At 53.1% G+C, this 21,091-nt stretch overlaps 1 protein-coding gene across 7 annotated transcripts in view; it reads right to left on the reverse strand.

Moving 5' to 3' along the window:
• Nucleotides 1–7,322: 7,322 nt before the first annotated feature.
• Sfxn5 (sideroflexin 5) overlaps nucleotides 7,323–21,091 on the reverse strand; it is a 123,364-nt gene continuing 109,595 nt past the window's right edge. For all 7 annotated transcript variants that reach the window (XM_050164948.1, XM_050164946.1, XM_050164943.1 and 4 more), the window contains one exon: nucleotides 7,323–10,050. In XM_050164948.1, the coding sequence (XP_050020905.1) occupies nucleotides 9,973–10,050 (78 nt within the window). In that variant the 3' untranslated portion in view covers nucleotides 7,323–9,972. The remainder of the gene's footprint in view (nucleotides 10,051–21,091) is intronic.

Genomic DNA, 21,091 nt, shown 5'->3' on the forward strand with positions numbered 1-21,091 from the left:
TGTGCTGTTCTTCCCATCTGGGAAGTTGGTGAGTACCCTGTGGACACCTGATCCAGGTTGAAGGCCCATGCGTGTTGCCTGGGCTAGGTGCAGAAAAGAACACGGGTTCTTTTGCCAAGAACACTCCCACTGTCCTCTGGGTACCCTTTTCAACTCTGCCTGTCTTGTTGATGTCCACTCCAATTTCCAGAAACCAAAAGACGTTGTTCCTCCTGTCCCCTCCTCCATCAAATGAACACATCCCACAAATCTTAAAAGTCTTAACCTGGCTGATTCTGAATTAAACCCTCGGCAACTCTTCCTACCAACCAAGTGCAGTAGTTGTGTGTCGGGGGGCGGGGGGTGCATGAACAGGTAGGGTGGGAGTTAGGAGAGGTTCCCATCTAAGCCCTAGTGGTGGTGGGACAGAAAGGGTGGGCCCTTCCTCTGAAGATCCTACCATGCTTGGCTGGGGGTGGGGGTGGGGGATGGGTCCTGGAAGATCACAGCAGAATGCCCTGTCAAGAAGATAAAGGACTAGAAGGACCGGAAACCTGCCAATCTTCCTAGGCAGGCCTGCTGGGGCGGGGCGGGGAGCCCCCTCCATCCCCCCATGTTGTGCCTCTCCCGCAGACGGTAAATATTGGTGTTGTGACTTCATTAATAAAGGCTTCTGTGAGCCTGAAAAACATGGAATCAGGATGAACTATTTTCTGAGCTGCGGGCTTGCCAGGTTTGCTAATTTGGGAGTTTTTGGGCCCTCTCCAGGGAACAAACCGAAGTCTCTCCCGAAGAGACGAAAGAGACGCAGATGCAGCCGAACAGGGAGAAGACAGGACTGCGGCTGCTTCATTCCCTGCAGCTCCTGCCCAGAGAGGGAGGCCTGCAAAGGGCCAGAGAGCAGACACTGGCCCCTCCCCTGCATCCATGCCTGGTGAACAGCTGCACCAGGCCTCCCTAGCCAAGCCTGCTTGGCCACTTCTCATCAGTGGTTTGCTGCCCTCCAGAGCCTCAGCGAATGACGGCCTGATTCTTCTGAGCTGCTATGAGCCTAGAGTCAGCCGCACAAGCCTCAAGGGTAGCAAGCAGGAGTCCTTAACCCTTTGGCGCAATCCATGTCCTTCCTCTCAGGGAGCAGTGACTCTGCTTCCTCTTGTCCACAGAACTTTCCCAGATTGGTGTCTGCATGGTGCCTGCTGTCTTTACCAACTTCTCCTCACAGGTGCTGAGGTTGCTTCCCACAGGGCATCGAGCCTTCTTTGACTGGAGAGCCAGGCTCTGCCTGAGAGGAGCCAGCTTGCCCACAGGCCTCTCTGGGACCCTGCTCCAGGGCAGTCCCACAGTGGGAGGGGATGGGGGCAGCAGGCTTAGCGGTGCAGGCCCAGCCAGCTTTCCTGTCAGACGGCGCTGCCAAGGCGGAGCCAGACATCGGGAACAGGTTTAACCAATTACCCGAGCGCCCCATCTGCTGTCTGGGGTTCGTGTGAGGGTGAGTGCATGTGAGGGTGTTTGGAGTGTCTGGGAGGGCTGTGGGCGTGCGCGAGAGTGTGACTGTGTGGGTGGGTGTGGGTGTGTGGCTGTGCATGTGTGCTGTGCACGTGCGCAGAGTGTGGCTGCACATCCTGGCCATGCCCCCTCATTTGTCCAAGACCGAAGCTAGCAGCTTCTGGTCTTCCTGCCCACCCTCAAAACCTTGGGGTCTCAGTGGTCAACCTACCTAGCGCTTCAGCTTCTTGTCAGCAGCTCTCCTCGTGCCTGGGAAGAGCATTTTCAAGTCACATGTTCAGATGCCCTTTGCTGACTCCTCCTGTGACTTGTTCACTCTCTCATCCACGTGTGGGACCCCACATGACCCTCCCAGCTGTTCCCCCATTCTCTCTCAGATATGCCCTTGTCCTGCTGTCCTTGGTGGTACCAAGCTAGAAAGTCTTCTCAGACCACTCCTGCACCTACGTGTTGAGGCGTGAGGACACTGGATGATGGTGCATGGTGACACCCTCTGCATGCTCTCCGTGCAACCCCTATTCTCCTTGCTAAATCCACTCTTCCTCCCTAGAGAGAGGCCTTAGACTGTCACTCTTCTCCAAGAGCCTCTTCCTGGCTACTGTCAGCAGGGAATCTTTCCTTCCTCCCTTCCTTCCTTCCTTCCTTCCTTCCTTCCTTCCTTCCTTCCTTCCTTCCTCCCTCCCTCCCTCCCTCCCTCCCTCCCTCCCTCCCTCCTTGCTTCCTTCCTTCCTTCCTTCCTTCCTCCCTCCCTCCCTCCCTCCCCCCCCCCCTCCCTCCCTCCCTCCTTCCCTCCCTTCCTCCCTCCCTCCTTGCTTCCTTCCTTCTTTCCTTCCTTCCCTGCCTCCCTCCTTCCTTCCTTCCTTCCTTCCTTCCTTCCTTCCTTCCTTCCCTCCCTCCCTCCTTACTTCCTTCCTTCCATCCTTCCTTCCCTCCTTCTTTCCCCTCTCCCCCTCCTTCCCTTTAGAGACAGGGTATCATTTATTTCAGGCTGGCTTCCTATTTAATAAAAAACAGAGAATGAATTTGAACTTCCGATCCTCCTGCCTTCATCTCCTGAGTGCTAGGATTACCTGGGTGTCCCGCCATGCTTAGTTTAAGTGATGCTGGAGCTTATACCCAGGGCTTTATGAATGCCAGGCAACCAATGCATCTGCATCCCCGATTTCGTGACTTCCATCTTCAGGGAGAAAAATGAACCCTGGAAGGCATGCCTTTGCATCACTTAGAGGAAGGAAGTTTAGGCTGGGAAACTGAGGGGAGCTGACAAAAAGGAACAATTAACAAATCTGGAAAGCCATGAAGGATGCTGAAGCAGCCCTTATAAGATGGGGTGCCTGAATAGTATAGCCCTTAGTAACAAGGAGAAGGCTGGGTAGACCTTAGTAACAAGGAGAAGGCTGGGTAGCCCTTAGGCCTTAGGGCAGGAGGAGTGACCAGCAGAACCTGGAGCTATGACCCAGGACAGAAAGAAATCTGCAAAAGTTGGAGGTCCAGGAAGAATTCAGCCCCTCGGTCCTGTTTGGCCAATCCTATCTTCCTGCTCCTGACTCCATTGGTGGAAGTTAGTCTACAAGGTCTCCCATGAGTCCACCTCTCCTGGTGCATGTGCCTTTGACAGGGCCTTACCCTTGACTCTCCCATCCATGGATACTTCTGTATCTAATTCTTCCTCTCCACCTGCCTCCTGTAATCTCCTTGGCTCTCTTGAAGGTCTCAAGAGCTCTCTGAAGTGGGATCCCGTCTATCTGTCCCTCAGGCCACACTCTCCTCCGTTTCGGGTCTTTCTCTTGCCTTAATTTCTTTTCACCCCTGCCTAAGTCTCCCTTGTATGACCATTGAGTTCAGTGTCGGGCTGACATGACATATAACCATATCTCTCTGCCAGCTTACAAACAAAGCTGAAGAATTACTTCCAATCAGGGCTAGGGAGATGGCTTACTTAGGAAAGTGCTTCCCATGCAAACACATAGACCTGAGTTTGATCCTCATGTAAAAATAAACAAACACCTCCCCACCCCCACCCCCGCGCACACTGTCATGATCCCAGTGCTGGGGAGACAGAGACAGGAGGATTCTTTGAAGCTTGTTAGCCAGGCAGCTTTTCCAAATAGGTAACTTCTCGGTTCAGTAAAAGACCCTGGCTCAATAAATAAGATGGACAACTGGAGAGAGGAAGAGGTGAGATAGTCCGCAGCTGAGGGCGCATAGTCCTTGCTGAGGACCTGCGCTTACTTCCTAGCGCCCATGTTGGGTGGCTGACAACTGCCTATAACTCTAGGGAATCTGATGCCTCTGCCTCTAAGGGCACCTAAACACAGCACACAGACACACACACACACGATCTCCACAGGTTATGAACCAGAGGCTTACTGCCTTCCCAGCCCTCAAAGCTTGTGTTTGCCCTGACCTCACTCTGACCATTCAGCTCTCCGTGGCTGAGCTTTCTTGGCAGCTTCTGGTCTGTCCACAGAGGAGGGCTTCCACGGGGCTTTACCCTAAGACTTCTCTTTCTGCTAGCCTACTGTACTCCTGGATGCATTCAGTAAGTCAGTCCTGTGCATGTCTTTGCTTTTGAGATTGGGCCTCAAATGGTCTGGTGAGAATGACTGACCTTGCACTCCAGATTCTCCATCCTCTACTTCCCAAGTGCTGGGATGACAGCTGGCAGGTGCCACCTCAACTATATGCACGCTTATATATCCAGCCCTTGCTGGTCTCCTGACATCTCCACTTGGCTGTCTTCCAGAAACATGTAAGAACTTCTGAGATGCAATGGCTGCCTCTCCTGCAGATTTAGCCTTCTCTCTGTCTTTGTAGGCTCGGAATTAGAGCATCCTTTCTCCTCAGGCCCCCAAACAGGGCAGAGGGTCGTCTGGCTCCCTGCTGCCACACCCTCCCCAGTGACTTTACTGCTCTCTACCTTTGTCTCTGCCATCCCAGTTCAAGCCCTGGCTTCCCAGCCTCCCATGACCAGCAGTGTGCCCTACCTGTCTCTCAGCAGCTGTGCTGTGTCCACGTTCCCCTCCATGCTGCTCTCAGATGAAGCCACTCTCTCAAGGTGTCAGTGGCCTTGCTCACGCCTCCGCAGGATCTTGCCTCTGTTCTGGAAATACACTGGATTTCATACGGCTCATTCTTGGAATGGCCGGAGCCTTCAATGCCACCTCTGCCTCTCCCACCCTTGCACAGGAAGGGGAAGAGAGCGATGTCGGGTGGCCTGGGACTGATGCATCCCCTCCGTCCTCACTGGGGTGCATGGACTCTCCCAGGGGAGAATCAGTTGCCTCCCAGTCTGTTCATTGTCTCCTCTTTCCCATCTGTTATTTCTCCTTCTCTCCACCTCTCCCAGAGCTTTGCAGTGGGGCCCAGGTCTTTGAACTGGCTGGAGAGGCATCTTCTGACCTTAGAAAAGGCTGGCGGCAGTTGCCTGGAGGTGTAGGTGTGGGGGGACAGTTCTTGGCCATTGCCACTGGGGATACCTGGTACTACAGAAAAAGGTGGAAAAAGGACTTGGGAGAAGCATGAGAAATTTCCATCTGAGGGCCTAATGGTGCCTAGATGAGACAGCAGGAATGGCAGTAACTGGGGGTGGGGGCAGGAGGTGCCGAAGGAGGCCTCGGTCTGAATATCACTCAGGATCCTCAGGCCTCAGGAAAGGGTCACTCATCACTGTTCTCACCCCCTTCCCCCTGCCCCAGCTGACTCTCCTGCTCCTTGACTGAGTGGGAGGAAGACCAGATCCAGGCCAGTCCACGGGGATGGAGAGGAGAGGCTGCATTCTTCAAGTGTTAATGATCTCAGATCTGGGCAGGAGCAGAGTCCCCATCTAGCTAAAAACAACAAACAGTTCCCAGGAGGGATTTGTGTAGGTCCTGAGAGTCAGGGATTTCCGTCCCAGAGACCAGTAGCCTCCTGACCTCAGAGTATCACTTTGAATAGAGACCCCCATCCTTTCCCTCTTTAGCCCTTCCAGTGAGGCCCAGGGCCCAAGTCTCCCCCTCATACCTTGGATGACTAGGAGGCAGGAGAGAAGGGTCTGGTGCATTTCCCGCTGGTCTCTCTACTCTTCCAACAAGCCAGTGAGTGACCCTGTTCTTGTCATTTGGTAGATAAGTACACCAAGTCTCAGTTCAGAAGAACCTACACCAGAGGCTGGGGAGATGGTTCAGCTGGCAAAGTGATGAAACCAACTTTTAAAAAGCCAGGGGGCTAGGTGTGGTGGTATATATGCCTTTAATCTCAGGACTTGGGAGGCAGGTGGGTCTCTGAGTTTGAGGCCAGCCTGAGTTCCAGGATAGCCAGGGCTATGTAGAGAGACCCTGTCTCAAAACAATCCAACTAATAATAATAATAACAATGATGATGATGAAGCCAGATGTGCTGAGCTGTGCTTGTCCCCGCAGTAGAAAAGTAGAGAGAGGCAGATCCTGGGGTTCGCTCACTGGCCAGACTAGGCAACTTGGCGTGCCTCAGTTCAGTGAGAGACCTTAAAATCAAGGCGAATGACTCCCGAGGAATAACTTCTGGTCTCTATACACAAGTGCACACAGATGTGCACCCAAATACTCACACACCTGTACACACACATAAAAAGAAGTGCCTGCAACAGCCACTGGCCATGCTGGGGCTGAGCCAGCGCCTGCCTACCACACACTTTCTGCCCACCTCAGCTTCTCTCTTCAGGGCTGGAGGATGCTCAGTGACCCCCAAAGAAGCAGGCAAGCCTCCTCCTGGAGACTTCTAGGGGGCAGTCAGCTCTATCAGGAGGTGACAGTCCTGATTCTGGGGCGTCCTAATTAGGGTCATTATTGTGATGAAACTATGGCCAAAAGCAAATTGGGAAGAAAGGATTTACATCACTTATTCTCCCATATAAATATCCATCACTAAAAGAAGCCAGGACAGGAACTCAAACAGTACAGGAGCCTAGAGGCAGGAACTGATGCAGATGTCATGGAGGGATGCTGCTTACCAGATTGCTCCTCGTGGCTTGCTCAGTCTGCTGTCTTATAGTACCCGGAACCACCAGCCTAGGGATGGCAGCATCCACAATGGACTGGGCCCTCCTGCAGCAATCACCAATTAAGAAAACACCCTACAACCCAATCTTATGGGGACACTGTCTCAATTAAGGTCCCCTCCTCTCATCACTATAACCGTGTCAAGCTGTAACATAAGAAGTAGCCAACCCATGGGGGACAGGGGCAGAGGTCCAGGGCTACAGTCGCACACACGGAAAACACACCTGCACTTGGCACAGATCCCTCACAGGTCTCCGGGCCTTAGGCAGGCCAGGGCGGTCCCCTTTCCTTCACCCCCAGTTTCCTGGGTCCACACAGCACAAGAATCTACTGAAATACTAAATGTGTTCTGGTTCCTTAAGGTAAGTCTCCTCAGTAGCCATCTGGCCACTGGGCTTCTTTTGTGATTCCTTCTTTTTTATGTGTGTGTGTGTATGGGGGGGGGGACAGAGGCTGGGGGCTCACATGTTATGGCATGTGTGTGGCCATCAGGCGACAACTTCCAGGAATTTGTTCTCTCCTACCCCTATGGGTTCTGGGGATTAAACTCAGTGGCTCAGGCTTACAGGGCAATCTTTTTTTCCTAAGCCAATCCGAGCTGGTCCTCTCCTGTGGTCTCCACCCACCAGCTTCCTGTCCTCACAAGGTCCTCCTCCTCACCTCTCTCCTTTCTGAGCCTTTCCTGAACTCTGGGCCTGTACCTTCCTTTGGGGGCATTACCATGAAGTTCCCAGGCTGCCTTTACCTGCTCCCTGTGTTCCTTCATTCCTCCCCTCTCACCGTCCTATAATTCACAAAGCCACACCCGTGTGTTTTAAATCCACGTTTATTGCCCACAGCTCATTAGTATGGCATAAATCACGTAAAATGAGAAATTTTCTGAGGTTAAAAAGACAGTCTGAAGTCCGTAGGTATGCTGAGACACATATGTTGGGGCCTCACCCATACCTGCCCGAGGTTGGAAGCCTACCATGGTTCTGCCCACCCCCCCACACATACTGGCTCTTCTCCTCCATCCCCCCACCCTTCCCCAGGCCAGAGGCTTCAGACAGACGATATCCACAATCAGGAAGTGAGACAGTGAAGATGTCCCGGTTTGGTGGCCATCTTGGCATCATGGACTTTTGGTTCCTGCACTCTCAAATTGCTTTCCAGAGATGGAAGAGCAACCTTGGAGCCTTAGGGAATGTGTAAAGTAGCCAGGGGAGAGGTGGTCAGGAATGTCAGCGCTGGAGAGCCTGTTGGAGATACACCTGACGGTTGGCAAAAGAAAATCCATAGAGAGTTCATCTGTGCGCCTTTCCCCCTTGGCTTGTTTCCTGTAGCCTCGGCAGATAGGGGCATCTGCAGTCACAGAAAGCTTCCCACATGGAGTTTATGAAGTCAGAACAGGGTTTAGCAGCATGCCTCAAGACCCTCAGTCACCATCACGCTGAACAAGGACCTTTTCCCACTGCTCCGAAGGAGCAGCCCCCTCTGCTCACCTGGGCTTGTATTCAGAAGTGTGATAGAAATCCCCTCCACACACAAGGCGAACTGATGAGGGATGCTGAGGCCGTGCAGTGACCAGCCAGTACAAAGGGAGCTGGGGGAGGCCCTGGTCTGCGGGGCCTCTGGAGGAGGCGGGGCTAGGTGAGGGCAGCTTTGGTCCCAAGATAAACTGTGTAAGGACAAGGCTCCAGGACAAGTGCAGGCAGGGAGAGAGAGTTGGGAATGAACTTTTCAAAAGAGGCTCCGGACAGATCTAGTCCCTAGACAAGGTCTGGAGACCATGGTGCCAATGCCCATGGCAGATGTAACTGCAGCTACACCCGCCTTAAGATTCTGGCAGGAAACCTGTGGCCTTGTCCCTTCTGTCCTGTGCCAGCTTTTTACTACAACCATACATGGTCACCTTTGGCTTGATGCCCTCCTGAGTCACCATGGGGTAGCTCCAGGGTCACAATCCAGGGCTCCCATTCTAGTGGTGACCCCACTAGATGAGGGCTGTGTGAAGACAGTGTATCTCCTTTCTGTGGATCTTTTGGACCAGGAGTCACCCTACCCACCCGCACCCAGACCCTGCCTCCCCCCAGGTAGAGCCACATCTTCCTCTAAGGCCTCCAATGAGATGGGATCAGGAGCCAGCAGCAAAGAGCCCTCTGAGTCTACAGCACAGAGAGGTGGCCTGTGGAATGGCACCTCATGCTTGCCTTAGGCATCCGTACCACCTCCTCCACAGCCAGGAGGTGTTTGGCACAAGTCAAGGTCTTCCAGGATGTGGGATCATATACAGAAGAGCAAAATCCTCCTGTGAGGCCAAGTGCTGGCCATTTCCAAAGGGCCTGGTGCATTTGCAGACCGGAATCCGCCGCAGAAATATACTTGGAATGTGCAGCATCTGAGTGAATCAGGCCGAGAGGAGTCAAAGGCCTGGTGGGAACCCCGATTCTGCCATTGCTTCCAGGCAGGGGATGGAAGCTCAGAGATGCGGGTGGTTTGTCCACTGATTGCCACAGAGCCCACCAGTGCCAGGGCTGGAGTGATGCTACCTCTCAGGAAGCTGCCAGAGGTCTGGCCTTGTACCCTCAAGCAGGAGGCTCCCCTCTACAGGAAGGTGTGAGATGGGACGAACAGGGTCGGTGGCTACAGACTGCACAGCAGTGGGCTCAGCCTTCCTTTGTCCCAATTTAAAACTTTAGCTACTCTTGGAAAAGAACTTTCCCCAGAGATCCCAGACAGGCTCCTCTTCCTGTTCATACAGAACAATGTTCCTTCATGGGGCTCCCTGTCTAGAGCTGGAGAGCTCTCAGGGGCCTGGGCTCACTGATTTCCATTCCACTGTGGTGTGGACAGGAGTTGGCTACATTCAGAGGCCCCTGCTCCCGAAATCTTCCAGAGGTCTCTCAGGCTCCCTTAGGAAGTGAGTCAGTTCCTGAGGACCTTAAGGGATCATGGCTGCTCCATGCTGTGGGGTGCAAACCACCTCCCCTCCCTTTTCTAACTCAGGGGCCCATCAAGCCTAGCCATTACACATTTCCCTTCCATCAATCCAAACCAGATCCCAGGCCCCTCTGGCTCCCTCCACCTGTCCACCTGTCTACCTGCTGCTTCTGGTCAGCTGCAACCAAGGCTCAGACTTGCTTCTAATAAAAAAATTAAAATTAAAACAAAAAAAAAACCCAACATATAAAAGGATCCTAATTCTACCCCAGGAGCACTCTACAGTTCCTCAGCTCAGACGGAACTGGGCTGAGCGGAGTCTGTCCACCCCATGTAAGGCCCAGGGATGCACTTGATTCTTGTGTAGGAAATGTGTCAGAACTGCTCTCCTCTGTGTTAGAATGTGAATGGTTAGTCTCCCTTCTGCTGGAGGGTGACTGCTCCCCAGGCAGCCCCTCCCTGCAGAGACAGCTCATGAGACTTCTTCCCCGCCCCGAACATCCGGCCTGGACAGTGTTGTGTTTCCAGGCCGGCTGATCTTCACTCATAGCCCCTTATTGTACACCACAGTCCGGCTGCTTGTAGCCCGGGCTATCTCAGGCTCCAACTGGGAGGTTTCAATCTGAGGAGAGAAAGAGAAAAGTGAAGAAGTTGGGGGGTGCGCAGGAAGAGAAGTGCACAGGATCTAAGGATTGCCCTGGTACCCACAGTTCTGCCCTGTGCATGTCCCCCAGCCCACACATCCTAGTGAGGGGTATGCATGCTTCCTCTTACATCACACCCTCCCTACTGCTCAGGGATAGGTTTTTTTCTTGACTAGATTCTGGGTGTCCCTCATTGAAAATGCCCTTGTTCCCCATACTGCCAGCACATATGAAACCCCCTCCTCTACCTTCCCCCCCCAAGCCTCTCCCCTGACAGCACCCATTTCCCTGCTCTCCTGAACTGAAGGTCTCAGATACACACACACACATGCCCCAACTCAGCACTCAGGGACCATTACTTCCCGGACACAAGGATGCTTCTAGCCCTGATTGGTAGAAGCCCTGCGTTAGAGATCTCTGCCTATGTATCTGCCCTTCAACTTGACTACCTTACAGAGATCCTCAAAACCCACTGTCCCTGACATCAGCCCGACCCTTGCGGTAGCTGGCAACAGCTTCCCCCAGGCCCAGTGCCTGCTCAAGTCCACCTCCCCACCTCCCATCATACGGAGGCCACGCTCCATCTTCTCAGTCACCTCAGCAGCTCACCTGAAGCTTCTCCCTCAGGAGCTGCTGAGCCTGTTCGCTTCAGCGGCTTACTCCACGGTGTACACTAGTGGGGAGCGGCTCTCAGCCTCCCATAATCAAACCCATAGCCTGCCAGGGTCCACACTCTGCCCCTCCCTCTTTCCCCCTCAGAAGGCAGAAACACACCCGGTTCCACCTTCCTCCTGTCGCTGTACAGCCTTTTCCTAGATGTCTGTCTCTCCCAACTTTGCTGTCCACTGACTTCTCCCCATGAGTGTCTAATGCCATAGGAACCTTGCATCTGAGGAAACTCCTTTTGCACCGTGGCAGGCTTGCCTGTGGCCTGGTATTTCTTCTCCCCAGCAACCACACTGCTTTAAATTGTCCATTCTGGTTAAGTCCACCTGTCCACTCCCACTGGCTTCAGCCCACAGCAAATCTGGCTCCTGCTCCCATTCTCCTCTATAGAAAGCTCTCTCTGCAAGGTCACTGTCACCCTCATTTCACACCTACTGGACACTTCTTGGGTACTTCAGGCTTGGTCTGGCAGGGCCCTGGTAGCCAACATGTCTGAAGGGAGTCCAGTTGTGGTTCTCCCTGGAGCCACAGGCCTACAGCTGACTGCTGACTTCACAAAGATGATGGATGCTTTATGGGCACATAAACTCAACCATTCTGAAAAGGAACTGAGTCTGCTATTTCCCGCTGTCCTAGCCCCAGCTCCATGATATGGGCAATAACACCCTTATCAAATGGCTGTCTGACCAAAAACCCTGGGCATCCTTCCCTTCCCTTCCCTTCCCTTCCCTTCCCTTCCCTTCCCTTCCCTTCCCTTCCCTTCCCTTCCCTTCCCTTCCCTTCCCTTCCCTTCCCTTCCCTTCCCTTCCCTTCCCTTCCCTTCCCTTCCCTTCCCTTCCCTTCCCTTCCCTTCCCTTCACTTCCCTTCCCTTCCCTTCCCTTCTTTTTTCCCTTCCCTCCCCCTCCCTTCCCTTGAGATCTATCCACTTCAGCCTACTGCCTTCTGAATCTCAGGTCTGATTGACCCTATCCTCACTAAAAAAAATGGTCCAGTGGCCTGAAACCATGCCCTCGGTCCCCACCGACATATGTACTTCTTTGGGCTCATTAGACAAACGGGGCTGTTCCCTGCCTCACCCCAAGTCTGCCTGGGTTGCCTGTCTGTTAGAGGCATCCTCCCACCCCTATTCTTATTCCCACCATTTTTCTGCCTTCAGTCAGTTTTATAGGCCTCGCTGTACACCATTGCTCATCGAGGCTGGGTAGGACAACCTTTCTGGCTCAAGACCCATGCATTTCTTATATCCAAGTGACATCACAGTGCTGGGGGGTTGACTGCTCACTCACCCTCTCCCTTTCTATGTCAGATCACAAGAGCCCCCCAAGGCAGACCTGTGGGTCTTGTTCACTCTGAATAGTTAAGGCCTAGCACAGTTCTAGACTCTCTCTGGATGAATTAATGGGTGGAAAGAAAATGGCAGCAAACTCCTAGAGACTAGATCCTTCTAGAAACCACAGCGGCCCAGATGTTGGCTTTCAGCTCCACGTTGAGCCAGAAGGGATAGCATGAGGTGAACCAATGAGGGAGGTGCTCTGTTGGGTCGGCATGTGACCCAGGTTGGCATGTGACCCAGGCAAGATCATGGAACTACCAGGCCTTTATGCTGTAGCTCAGTTGAACGTGATCCTAGGAACATGTCATGTAAAGTCATGGAGGCCTTGAGATGTGGCCAGAGGGCAGCACAAACCAGGGAGATTTCGGAGATTTCAGCCAGGGCATTGTAGGTCAAGGTCCAGGCAAGGAGTTTGGTGAGGATTGGAGCTGGTGGTCATGGATGGGAACCTGGAGAAGGGGCACCTATCCTCTGTACTCCCAGATACCCTAACACTCTGGCTACTTGAGATAGCCAAAGAGACAAGAGCTAGGCTCAGGACCCAGGACCCTCTCCTGAAACCGCCTTCTCCTGCCCCACCCCTCTACCCGGAGTCCCCTCCACCCCACCAGCTCCCCTCGTCCCCATGCCGCCACTGACACAATGCACAGCGCCCACGCTGAAAAATCTAAATGCTTTTGAAAATGTTTAACCTAGTTAGACAAATTAGCAAAAATTTGTGCAAAACAATTTAGGTATTTAAAATATTCAATGTTTTTAAAAAACTGGAAAACTGTTCTTAGCTTTCAGCTGCAAAAACCAACAAAATATAACATCCCAGCAATCTTACCATGAGGTGTAACATAACCCTTCGGGAAAGCTGTTAAACAGCTACCGAGGCATCCTGGGAAATAGCACTTCATTTATTCAAATGCACATATGTCAGGCTTTTGCACCATATGTCATTCCAAGCTATTTACAGTAATAATTAAATCTTAATCAACGTTTAACCTCTGTAAAATGTTTGAAGAATCCTAATCACCCTTCAGACTGCACTAATGAAGGAGAAATATATAAACATAAAAGGAAAATGATGCATAGATACCACACTGGAAAGAACAGTAATTGCAAAATTGTATTTCTTTTAAATATAATCAGTAAATGATGTAAAGTAAGCCAAGGAGTATTTTAAGTTAAGACATCTTGGATGTCAGAGGTGTGAGCAGCTAATTTTGTTCTGCTACCCATAACAGATGTAGCATATTTTATTTTAGTGCCATTATTAGCAGCTCCCCATGCAGCTTTCACTGAAGCACTGAGGCCCACATTAAAATCCTAGAGGCTGCTCACCACCGAGGCGGAGGACAGAGGCCCAGGGCCACGGCCTGTAGGGCCCGCTTCCCACAGAACACAGCACCCCGCACCCCCCCTCCCCCGCCACACACACACAACTGAGGCCTCTCCATCATTGCACCCAGGCTTCCCTGCGCCCCCAGTGAGCCGAGGACACCAGGTAAAATGGAAACAAGTGTGGGGAGAAGCAGGCAGTGCAAGCCTCCTGGGGGAGGTGGCCCAGGCACTCGAGATTAGGGTCTTGGGGACGGAGCGGCGATTCCTGCTCATTTTCATTCAGTGTGGGCACATGTTCACATTAGCCAACTCCACACGCTCATGCTGGGTGAACGGTGATGGACAGGGCCAGAGCAATGCCCCAGAGAAGCTGGAAGTCTAAGGGAGGAGTCAGAAAGTGAAAGCAGATGGATTCCTGAGAGACAAGCAAAGCACCATGGAAACTGGGGAGGGCCTTGGGGTTACCATGTGTGATGAAGGAACAAGGAAGGGAGGCTTCTCAGAGGAGGTGGGCCTGGAAGAGAATGGAGGGTCTGGATAAGAGAAGGTAGGCAATACTTGCTCAGTTAAGGGGAAGAAACCAGCTGGCCAGTCAGCGTGCCTTGTGGAAAGGAAGAAGAGCAGGGGTGGTCACGGGGACGTAGGGATGTCAGCCGAGGACAGGCCAGGCATCTTAGACTACCTGGAGGTGTCAGTCGTCATCTAAGAGAACCAGGGAGCTACGGGAGGACTGTGAGCAGGAATGGGCAACCCAGGTTTCAGAAAGGCCTCTCTGGTCATGGTAGGGTCGGGGGATGGGGAGGGAGAGCGAGGAGGCAAGGGAGCCTCCCAGAGGAGCAGCTATTGGAACCAGAAAGTTCTTAGGTCCTGCCTTCTGATGCTGTCCACGGAGGCAGGAGGAAGAGTGTGCCAAGGAGCCTTTCTGAAGACGACATCTACAGAGTTGATGACCAATTGCATGTGGGGGTGAGAGGGAGGTGTCGAGGATGACTGGGCTGGGCGTGGATGACTCCTAATTCTAGCTCGGGAGGTGCGGTGGTGGTGGAGGTGGTGGAGGTGGTGGTGGTGGTGATACCATTCTCAGAGGCAAGGAATTTGGGAAGGGGGTGGGCTGGCCATGCAGAGGCTGGGGTGCCTGTGGGTCTTCCGGGTGGACCGGCCTGAGCGGCAGATGGGCCCAGGGTTCTGGGCTCTGGGCAAGAGGGAGCCGGATGTGTGTGCACAGCCAGCGCCTCCAGAGTGGGGGAGCTTGCCCGGGAGAGCAGATGGAGGGGAACAGCCACATTCGAGGGGTGGGGAAGGGAATGAGGCGGCCAGCACGAGCAGCTGAACTGTGGCGTAGGGTACCCAGACACCTCAAGGCCCTCTGTACCAAGTGAATGATGTCTCACAGTGGTCCCTGTGGTGGCCTTACCCCTAGTAGCTAGTATTGTGGAACCTCCTCAAACCAAGACTTCCCAGTGCCAACTCAGTGCTGACCTTGGGGGCATGTAATCCTACTTCCTTTCTGAGGCAAGTCAGCCAGACACCTGTGAGGACCCCTCTCGTTCTCTGGCCATGGCCGGTTCTGGGGCCAATGGTCTACCATCTCCAGATCTCATGTGTATGGAGACCACTGAGGGCCTCACCATTGGGCTCAACTGGTGGAAGCCAGGACAAGGACCCCAGCGCCCCCTATGTCAACAGGCCACCATTTCCTCCTCTTTTCTATAACCAAGTGTACTTGTAATAGGTCACCTTTCTGAGATGAAGGCAGGAAGGCAAGGTTCTCCAAAAGAATTTCTCTAGGCCCTGCCTGGCAGTGTCATCTAAAGCTGTGGTCCATAGTATGATTGGACACTATAGGTTTTCCAGTTACCCTCACCAGCTCCAGGCCCTCCCAACTCCCCAGAGCAAAGGACAAGTGTTGTTCCTTCTCTTGAGGACTCCTCTGCTGCTGCACAGGGCTGAGACGTAGCAAGCAATAATTGGCCTTTATATACCACATTGGAAACGGTACAGTGGCCACAGTAGCTGGCAGATGGGGCTGTGACGGGATGGAGAGATGAAGGCTCAGAGAGGCATAGGTACAGCCAGAGGGACACCAGCATAAGAGCCCCAGGGGGTTGGCCTGAGAAGGCTGGGACTTGGCTATATCCACAAGGCAACTCCCCCAGGCTCCAGGGAGATGGGATAGTGCTGAACAGCCACGGGAAAGAGATCACCCAGCTTCAGGCTGTTGGCTAAGGCAACCAGGAATCTGTGTGTCTAACCTGGTGGGATCCTTCAAGCCCAGGCGGGTAGAGCTGAATGGAGGCTCTCATAGAAAAGTGTCTGGAAAAAGGTACCGAGCCTCTGAGAGCAGGAGCTGCAGGAACCATGGAGGATGCTGACAGTACTGCTCAGTACATGCTGGCTGGTACCTCTTGCCCCAGAACCTGTGATGCCATGAACATGTCCAGCCTGCCATGAATAAACACTACTACTTGGCTGGGCCTGCTTGATCAGCCCCATCTCTATCCTGCAGACCAAGTTTAAACCATGAAGCCCCCCTAAGGAGATGCCCCCAAGTGCAGAGCACCCTGTCCTATATCTCTTCCAAAATACCCCCAAGGCCTAGCTAGCTCCAGAGCCCTCTTCCCTACAGCTCTCCTTCATGGCCTGGGAAGGGTTAACCTTGAGTTATTTGCAGCCAGACACCCTGTGTTGGGGTGGGGGCCAGGAGTCAGGAATGCACTGGGGGCACCTCTGCCTCTCAGCCTGGGAGCACACACACCTGCAGCCGGCCCAGTGGATAGTTTACATATTTGAACCTGGAGCTAAGGTGCAGAGACATAAACAGGAAACTGGATCCCCCAGCCGTGCCCCATTCTCAAGGGCTTTTCCCTACTACAAAGCGCTCCCTCCTCCTGCCTCTGCTGCTGTGGCAGGCTTTTCTACCTCCTTTTCAAAGAGAAGGGCAGAGGGGTGGGACATTCAGCCTGACCCTGTGACACAGCCTAAAGCCACTTCCGTGCCTGCCCAGGGGTCTGGGCCTCTGAGGCAGGCAGGTGGCATAGCACTTGACTTAGGTTCCCAAAGCCTGGCTGGTCCACCAGGCAGCCAAATCCCACTTTTCTAACCAGGACTGAGCTGACCTCAGGTTCTGCTCATATACACACTGCACATCGGAGAGTCTTTGAAGGGGCCAGGGTAAACTGGGATACAGGAGTACCTGAGGCCTGAGCTTGGACCCCTGAGTGCCTGGGTTAGGCCTCTGGTACCCATGACAGCCCCCAACAACCTTCCTAATGGAGGCCACACTCCAGCTAGGCATGGGGGCATATGCCTATCAGCCCAGTACTTGGGAGGTAGAGACGGGAGGATTGAGAATCTAGGCCAGCCTGGTCTACACAGCAAGATTCTATCCTAAACAAAACAAAACCAGACTCTTTGACTGCAGACTCAGCATAAACCACCTCCCAGCCTGTCAATTCCAGAACCGTATAGGGCACCTGTCAAATTTGGTGAAGAAAGCTTGGGTGGGCAAAACTTCTACCGAGTGAAGAGCATGTCTGGCCTACTCAAGGCCTCTTGGGGCTTTCTCTGGGTTCCTCGGATGCTCTGCTCTTGAAGTTTGAGTCTAGGCTATATCCTCCTGGAGGGGTCCCCTGATCTCACCACACCCCAGATGGTGGCCTTAAGCACCCTTGTTTTTATCTTCTTCACATCTCTGGTGAAGACTAAGGCAGGGAGGAGACAGATTACAGTTTCCACATCCACACCATGGAGAGCCTCTCAAGATGGCTCAATATTCCAACTCAATCAAACTGAACTAAAGCTCTCCCCCCCAACGTGGGGCTCTTCCCCTGAACTTTGTAGACCCTGCAAGTGCCCCAAGCCCCATCCTCATTTCAGAACTTTACACTGTTCCTGGGTGCCCTCTGGTGGACTGACCTCAGAGTCTCTCTCCCTGTCTCCTCAGCCTTGAGGACTCAGTTTCCCCACATATACGGTAGGGGCATTTTTCTAGGAAAAAGATAACAGCTAGAAGTGGGTGGGAGAGTCTTAGGAGGGGGTAGAAACTCACATGATGCTATGGAGAAATGACCATCCTGCCCAGCCCTAGTCAACAACTCCTCTTTCAGAGCTGGGCCCTCGCTGCAGTCCAGGCATGCTCCAACACTTTTTTCTCTTAGTGTTTTTCACTCTGTGGAAGTTTTGCCCAGCTAAGCCTCCACTCCATCTTGAATCTCTCTAGAAGGTTCTGGGAGGGAGACCTGGGAAGGACAGGTTGGGAGGTGGCTTTCCCGAAGCCTGTCATTGAGCTTGTGTGCGTACTGGTGTGTATGCACGTGTGTGGGCCTGTGTGCATGCATGGGTTAGGATGGGGGTGTGGGGAACAGCAGTATGACAGGTGGCGTTGGAGTTCCTGGGATCCAAGTGGCTTTGCCATCCCCGTTCGTCCCTCCTGGGGGGTCCTGTGGGCAAATTCCAAGAAAGCAGCGGGCGGGGAGGCGGCAGATTTCTGACAGCAAAAATAGCCTGCTTCGGTGTTCAGTGGGGATTGACTAAAGCAGCCAACGAGAGAAAAACCCCAAACAAACATCTCTAAGCAAAGATGGATGTGAGACTGGCGGGCAAGAGGGACAATACTCTAGGGACAGTGGAAGGTACTGCGGACTCAGGAGGGACACAGTGCCCACTAGGCATTGTTGCCTGTCTTGTTTTAGTCCTGGAAGAACAGAAGAAGCAGGAGGCAACAGCTTCAAGGTGAGTCAGAATGTCAGGTGGTGACAGAATTGGCTTCTCAGCCTTACATGGAGGGAGTGAGATGCTCTGTCCTAAGGCTGGAAATGGGACCACAGCCTACATGTTTGAGGCAGGATAGATCCTGAATAGCGAGAAACATGTCACAGGGACAGGGCATTCTAAAAGATTCCCAAATCTTCCCTCAAATTTGTTCTCAGAGAAAAGGAGACAGACTGGGGAAGGCAGTGGCTTCTGATGTGACCCGCTGCCTAGCCAAGCGGGTCCACCAGTGCTACCACTTTCTGCAGGGATGACGAAGGTAGAGAGAGTGGTTCTAGTACCCACAAGAGGAGCACATTCTTACCTGGGGGGGGGTGTACACCTTTGTTTCTTATCTCTGAAAACTATAGAGGGACGAGAAGAGGTGAGGAGTAGGGACTGAGTAGGGACTGAATGTGGCCCTAAGAATTACTTCAGAGTCCCAAGTTGGGAGACTTGCATATAGTGCTGAGGACCAGCAGAGTACTTCAGCCCTCTTCCCATCATGCCTTGGCCCCAGGGGCCCTCTAGAGCTGAGCTGGGGAGCAGTTCGGCTGCCGGGGGATTGGCAGGGCAGATTGACGCCTTTTATTCCAGTTAAGGTGTTCAGCAAAAGCTAGAGACTGGGGAGGAGGCTCCATCTGCTGAGGTGTCATTAAGGCCAAAGGCCAGGGGCCAACAAAAGACAAGCAAACAGGCCCAATGGGAAACAACCTTCTGGCTTGTGAACATGACTCCTTGCCCCCGGGAGGCCTCTGCGGGCGCATCCTTCCAGCCACAGCTTAAACACTAGCCCTGATCCTCTTCTCCAGCCCTGCCTTTGAGTAGCTGGGAGGACAGGGCCCAGGAGACTCCAGGAAAGGCATGCCTCACAGCAGGCTGAGGGCCCTGCCCAGCCTCCTTTTGGCAACATTCAGCTCCCATTCAGAGGGCACACTCATGCTGCGAGAAAGGCAGGCGCCTAAGGATCAGCATGAGACTCAGGGTAGCAAAGCTGCCATCCTTCTGATTCGAGCACCTGCCTCTTAGTTTCACTTCCAGGTTCCCACAGGGCAGAGACTGGAAGAAACTTAGTTCTAATACTTGCCTTTCGACTGAGGTCTTAACCGGGGCCATGCAGGGTTCAAGCTGAGAAAAGCCAACCAGAGGACAGAAGGGAGGCCCAAGGGTGCAGGGCAGCCCAGAACAATCCCCCCTCCACCCCCCCGCCACACACACCTAGAGACAGGGCTGAGCCTCAGTTGCCCCCCACCCCACCCCCCACTCGTCCCCAGACAAGCCCCGCCTTCTTCTGTGGACACATTTCAACCTCACCAAATCGGCTAATTATTGACAGTTGGTGAAGAGGGGATTTCACTTTTTCCTCCTGTTAAACTGCTCCTAATTAGCTCCCTGTCACCAAGCCGGCGCCCGCCCGCTGCAGTCCCCGTTCACAGCGCCTCATTAACCTTTCGCTCCTCTCCTGCCGCCTGCCAACAAGATGAGGACAAAACCAGATTGCGGAACAATAGCTCCCGCTCGTACAGCAGCCCCATCCCCGAGCCCCTGAGCTCCCCTGGGAGCAGAGGGGGAGGGGAGAACCTGGGTACGGGGAGTCCCAGAGGACTCGAGGAATTAAGGAAGACAGAGGCGAAGGTGAGGGAGGCTTGGCCAGGGCACTGCTTCTTGCTCCCTGGGAGAGCCGAGGTTCATTAAACCGTTGGGTTGGATACATTCCCAGGTAGAGGACACCGCTGTCATTGCCCAGGCCAGACTCCGGTGACAGCCAAGCCCATGGACCCAGAGACTGGACTCTGGATGATCCTAAGAGAGTCTAAGACACCAGTGTAGACTACGGATGTGCAGAAAGATGGAGGTGACCACGTTTGCCTTGTTCAGAGGCCTAATATTCACAATGGGCAGGGCCTGAAAGGCCACCCTAAATCAGGACCTTTTCAACTAGGGAGCCGTCCATAACCTACCCTACCTCAAGGAGTCCTGGAGTGAGTGAGCCACAGCACAGCCCCTGGCTTGACCTCCATCATAATTCCCACCCTCATATGACTTTATTTCAGTTTTTTTTTTTTTTTGAGACAAGGTTTTATGTAGCCCAAACTGGGTGCAAATTCACTGTGCAGCCAAGGATGGCTTTTTTTTTTTTTGACCCAGAATTCCCCTGTGTGATCCTAAATGGCCCACAACTTGCTATATAGATGAACCTGGCCCTGAATTTGTGGGGATCCCTTCCTTCTGCCTCCCAATAGGAGGGATTACATGTATGAGACACCACACCCAGGAATGTTTAGTTACTAACTTTGTTTCAACACCAGAATCCTGCTTCTGGAGATTAGAAGGCTGTCCCAGTCACAAGAGAGTAGCCTAGTCTTCATGGGAGACCGTGGGGAATCTTATTCTAGGAACACCACCATCTAGCCAGTGCTCCCCTGCACCCTCACCCTCCCGGTCAAAGAGAAGATCCTGTTCTCCCTGTCCAGTCAGTGAGTTGAGGCCCAGCAGGAGGCCATACCTAGTTCCCATACCCAAGTTCAGAGCATATTCCAGTTCCCTCCTGCTGGCTCCGAGATGCCTCCACCCAGCCTAGTTCTGTGTTAGAAAACAAAGAAGGAGCCCACTGAGGTCCCTGGAGATGTGAGGGTGGATTCCCTAGGAAAGGCAGGAAGTCAGGAGGCCAGTTTTGTTCTGCAGATAGGTAAACAGTGGGCAGTCTGGGGCACATACTTGGTTCCCTTCCTTCCTTCCTTCCTTCCTTCCTTCCTTCCTTCCTTCCTTCCTTCCTTCTTTCCTTTCCTTTCCTTTTTTTTCTTTCTTTATCTATTTTTTTTTTTTTTGAGACAAGGTTTCTCTGTAGCTTTGGAGCCTGTCCTGCTAGGTCTGGTAGACCAGGCTGGCCTCAAACTCATGGAGATCCGCCTGCCTCTGACACCCAAGTGCTGGCATTAAG

The sequence above is a fragment of the Alexandromys fortis genome, unplaced genomic scaffold (assembly GCF_014885135.2).
Source record: "Alexandromys fortis isolate MF-2015 unplaced genomic scaffold, M_Fortis_MF-2015_v1.1 scaffold_138, whole genome shotgun sequence".
NCBI lineage: Eukaryota > Metazoa > Chordata > Mammalia > Rodentia > Cricetidae > Alexandromys > Alexandromys fortis.